The sequence below is a fragment of the Eimeria maxima genome, genomic scaffold (assembly GCF_000499605.1).
Source record: "Eimeria maxima Weybridge genomic scaffold, Emw_scaff1707, whole genome shotgun sequence".
Classification (NCBI taxonomy): domain Eukaryota; phylum Apicomplexa; class Conoidasida; order Eucoccidiorida; family Eimeriidae; genus Eimeria; species Eimeria maxima.
In genome coordinates, this window is record NW_013563583.1 from 1 (window position 1) to 4,473 (window position 4,473).

General features: G+C 49.0%; 1 protein-coding gene across 1 annotated transcript in view; it reads left to right on the forward strand.

Moving 5' to 3' along the window:
* Positions 1 to 161: 161 nt before the first annotated feature.
* The window catches only part of EMWEY_00055030 (DNA polymerase delta catalytic subunit, putative), a gene marked incomplete at both ends in the record, with an annotated part of 6,131 nt that continues 1,819 nt past the window's right edge, over positions 162 to 4,473 (forward strand). The window contains 9 exons of the mRNA XM_013477747.1: positions 162 to 254; positions 569 to 815; positions 1,193 to 1,423; positions 1,758 to 2,032; positions 2,474 to 2,628; positions 2,790 to 2,931; positions 3,185 to 3,426; positions 3,584 to 3,614; positions 4,172 to 4,360. Of these exons, the coding sequence (XP_013333201.1) occupies positions 162 to 254; positions 569 to 815; positions 1,193 to 1,423; positions 1,758 to 2,032; positions 2,474 to 2,628; positions 2,790 to 2,931; positions 3,185 to 3,426; positions 3,584 to 3,614; positions 4,172 to 4,360 (1,605 nt within the window). The remainder of the gene's footprint in view (positions 255 to 568; positions 816 to 1,192; positions 1,424 to 1,757; positions 2,033 to 2,473; positions 2,629 to 2,789; positions 2,932 to 3,184; positions 3,427 to 3,583; positions 3,615 to 4,171; positions 4,361 to 4,473) is intronic.

Below are 4,473 nucleotides of genomic sequence, written 5' to 3' on the forward strand. Positions count from 1 at the left end.
AATATATATATATATATATATATATGGGTGTGGGTAAGAATGCGGAAGTGAGTGAGAGTACAGGGATACGACATGAACAGTGATAAATTTATGCAAGACTATTAGTATAAGTAGGAAATACAGGGAGGTTAACAAACATATTACACAGCTCCAAAGTGATTATGCTTGTCTTGCAGGAACATTTGCTGAAGAGCCATGCGCAAGGCAAGACTTTTGAGAGACGGATTCTCGATGTCCGCCTTGAGGAGAAGGAGGTAAATACACAGTATGTAATGTTGATAATTACAGTAACTGGATGACGTGACCTAAGAGAGTCTTCTTAAAGCCCTGGCTTTGTTGGGTGGTGGTGCTCGTTCTTTCATTGGCTGAGCCTACGCCTCCGCGTCTAGCGCAGCTGCTGATGGTCCTCAGCGTTGTTCGACCTGTTATGATCGGCGTTAGGTTTGGTGTCACTCGTCAATGCGGGCCTATTGTGTTATGTGCATTATTGACCCACAAAAGACACAATACAATAATCCCTACAAGCTTATATTGTGTGGAAGTGCTGGTTGTGTGGGTTGCATTGCAGTCATTGATGTATTATTCTCCTTCTAAGGCGTGTCAAGTTTTTTTTCGCGTGACGGCTGCCTCTCCACAGCTGATTGGGAGCATCCGCAGCTTCATTGAGAGCGGTATTCGGCTCCGAGTACCTGAGGGCTTCGGATCAGCCAGTGGCCAGCAGCTGACGCTGCCTAACACCGCCTTCGAGGCGAACATTCCCTTCGTCCTGCGTTTCATGGTTGACGCCCAAGTCACGGGGTGTTGCTGGCTGAAGGGTCTGCAGCGCAGCACAACCAAAAGCAGCTCCCCAGTATAAACAACTAAATTCAATCGCACCAATACTGTAGCCATACATAAGTGAAGCACATGCACAATTAAGAGCAGGGCAAATGCACAATTGAACGGTAGCACAATGAGTGCAGTGCCAGACGCATTCCAGACAACAGACACCTGTCAAAGGACACACACACACACACACACACACACACACACACACACACACACAGCAGCAGCAGCAGCAGCAGCAGCAGCAGCAGAGGAAGCAGCAGCAGAGGCAGCAGCAGCAGCAGCAGCAGCAGCAGACACAACTAAATCGATCAAACACACACCGCACAGAAATGGGTATGAGCATTTGTAGATGGATGCGGTTTAGGGTCTTGTTTTGTGCTCCCGTATTTATTTGAACTTTTGGTCATTTCTAAAGAGCTCCCTCGAGTCCCTTGCATGTTTGCTGCAGCAAAGAAAGGCCACTACGTGGTGCGCCCCTCGTCCCTCAGGGAATCGCGTTGCCAAGAGGAGGTGGACGTACACTACGCAGATATCGAGGCCTTGCCACTGCAGGGAGAGTTTCAGTCCCTCCCACCGCTGCGGATGTTGTCGTTCGGTCAGCGGACATATATCTCGAATCCAGTGAAAGCCAAACAGTCAACGCACCTACCAAGCTCCTGGGATGATGCTTTGCCTCGTTATTTGCTGGATTTTCTCCGCATTTTGTCTGACTCCTACTTTTCTTCCATTTATGTCTGTTTCTGTTCTTGTTTCTGCCTCGCTGCCTTATGCACGACGTGCGTCTCAGCTTGCCTTTTCTCCGCCGTTGTTTGCATTTTGCTCCTGCTCGCCTTTAGATTGGCCTTTGCTTCTCTTTGTTTCGTTGTTTAGGCCGTTCCCTTCATGTCTGCAGTAGGCGCTTTGAACGTGGTTGTGTTTGGCTTCTACAGATATCGAGTGCGTAAAGGCGAACGGCCAAGGCTTTCCCGAAGCGCAGGAGGACCCTGTGATTCAAATATCGTCAATTGTGGAGGAACAGCGGCGCGAGAAGACTCAAAACGACAAAGCACAACCACCAGGAACAAGCTCCAACGATGCAACAGACCAGCCGTTGTGCCGCGTTATATTTGCACTGAACGAATGCGCACCGATTGCTGGGGCCTGGGTGTTTTGGTTTGAAGACGAGGCGGAGATGCTGATCAAGTGGGCAGAGTTCGTCAGAGAGGTAAGACAGAAAGAAAGATGTATGCCGTGCCTTGGATTGTGCATTTGTGTTACAATGTTTCGTCACATTTGTAGCTGTCAGGCTGTCTGTTGCTCGAGCGCTTGACTATCTGACTGCATATTTGCCTTGTTTGATTTTCCAGGTTTGATTTTTGTTTGGTTTGCTTGCCCGCCCGTCTGTTCCTCTATGAATTTGTTATTCTCTTGATGCTCCCTTCCGTTGTTTGACATTTTACTTTTCATTTCCTTCTTTATTTATCTTGTTTCCCCCTTTTTTGAATGGCTAGTCGTGATATGCGCGGTGCTTCGCCTTGTCTTTGTTTTCTTGCCTACTTGTGTCTGTTTTGCGTTTATAGGTTTGCCGTTTAATTTTACGTGTGTGTATCTCTGTACCCAATGCGGAAATAGTGTTGCACTTCAGTGCCATGTGGTGTGCATGCAGGTGGATCCTGACTTTCTTACGGGTTACAACTGCATCAACTTCGATTTATGCTATCTCCTCACGAGAGCCACGGCTCTCAAGGCGGAGGGCGTCAACTGCCTCTCGCGCCTCAAGGCCTTCGAATCTCGCATTTCCGACACGCGATTCAGTTCGAGGTACACTGTAAACCCTATACCCTAAACCGTTTGTCCAGCAGAAAGCACTGATTGTCCCCCGGGCAAGGTAGGCGAACGCCTTGCTTGGTTCCGGGCTCGCCGGGTCTGTCGGGCCTAGCTAGGGTTTAGGGTACTGGGTTTAGGATTGAATTTCTGCGTAGAGCCTTGGGCACGCACGATAACAAGGAGATACCCGTTGAAGGTCGCGTGCAGTTTGATGTGTTGGAACTTGTGCGCCGGGATTATAAGCTAAAGAGCTATTCCCTCAACTTCGTCTCTTCGGAATTCCTTAAGGAGCAAAAGGTCGGCAGGAATGCCCTTTGTCTGTCTTTCGTGTGCTTCCGTGTTCGTTTTGACTCGGTGACCCCGTCTTCGGGTTGTTTCCTGTGTTATCGATTCGCAGTTCACGTCCTTTGTTCAACTATTTCTTCACTGCTGTGCTATATTTATTGTTTGTTCTTGGGCCTTTGCTAGTTTGTAGTTCAGCCTCGTTCGGTGCGTCACTTTCTGTTTGTGTCTGTAAAGCGGTCAGTAATTGTTATCGCCGCATGCGCAGCCCAGCAGTTTTGAGCTTATTCAACAGACGTATAAGAGTGTTATGTTGCATCAGGAAGACGTACACTACAGCATGATAGGGGACCTCTTCAGGGGGTCGCCTACCACTCGGCGTCGTATAGCGGTCTACTGCCTAAAGGATGCCTTGTTACCTCTCCGGCTGCTGAGCAAACTGCTTTTTCTGTTCAACTATGTTGAAATGAGCCGCGTCACCGGCACCCCGCTGACGTACTTGCTGACAAGGTGTGTCTACACTCCAACTCAACCCAACTCAGCTGTCCTACGCGCGCCACTAACTCCGCGAACAGACTTCCAGCCTACCATGATGATAAACAATGTGTGCTGCTGCTTCCAGAGGGCAACAAATTAAAGTCACGTCTCAACTCCTACGCAAATGCAGACAGCTGCACTACCTCGTGCCATCCGTCAAGGTAAGCGCTTTGCTCCAATTCCAGACAGCACCCACAGAAGTTCAGTGGAATTGTCTGAATCCATGAGGTAGTTGTCGAGAAGACAGTGTAACACTGTCTGGTCGACAACTAACGAGTTTATTTGAGGGAATAGTAAGGCGAAATTTGCCAATCAGGGGTCAGGGCTTAAATTATGGGAGTAACCGTAGAGTGGCTTACGGTAGCCCCAGAGTCGCATTTCTCAAAGAGCACCCTTTGAGGCCTGTATACCAGCAACAGAAACGTAGTTGCTTCTGTTCTGGCGTGGCGTTGGAGACGTTGGAATGGTCTGTCGCTTTTGCGTCATGTCCGCTCGTTTTGTCTTCATTGCTTCGCGCGTGTTGTACTGGTGTCTTCCTTTTGGATGCATTTGTTTCTTTCTTCGTTGCTGCCCTGTTTGTCCGAAATTGTTGATCGCGTTCACTCCACAAGCCATATCTGTGTCTCTGTATTAATTAATAATTAACTGTTTGCTTGGTTATTGGTCTTATTTTTTAGTTGTGATGCCACCGTCCGTCTCGCTGTGTGTCCGCCTGCAGCGCGTAGGGGGCGACCGCGACGATAAATATGAGGGAGCAACGGTGTTGGAGCCTTTGAAGGGCTTTTACAACATGCCGATTTCTACTTTAGATTTTGCCTCTCTGTACCCGTCCATTATGATGGCACATAACATCTGCTACAGCACTCTCGTCAAAGGCGCAGACGTACAGGCACTGCAACCCGAAATAGTGAGCTGCGGCACTTGCGTTCTCTCCACTAGTACAACGCGAGCACACGCAAAACCAACTTGAAACAGAACATTCAGTCGTGTAGGGCTCAGGGAGGGGGGGGGGGGGGGGGG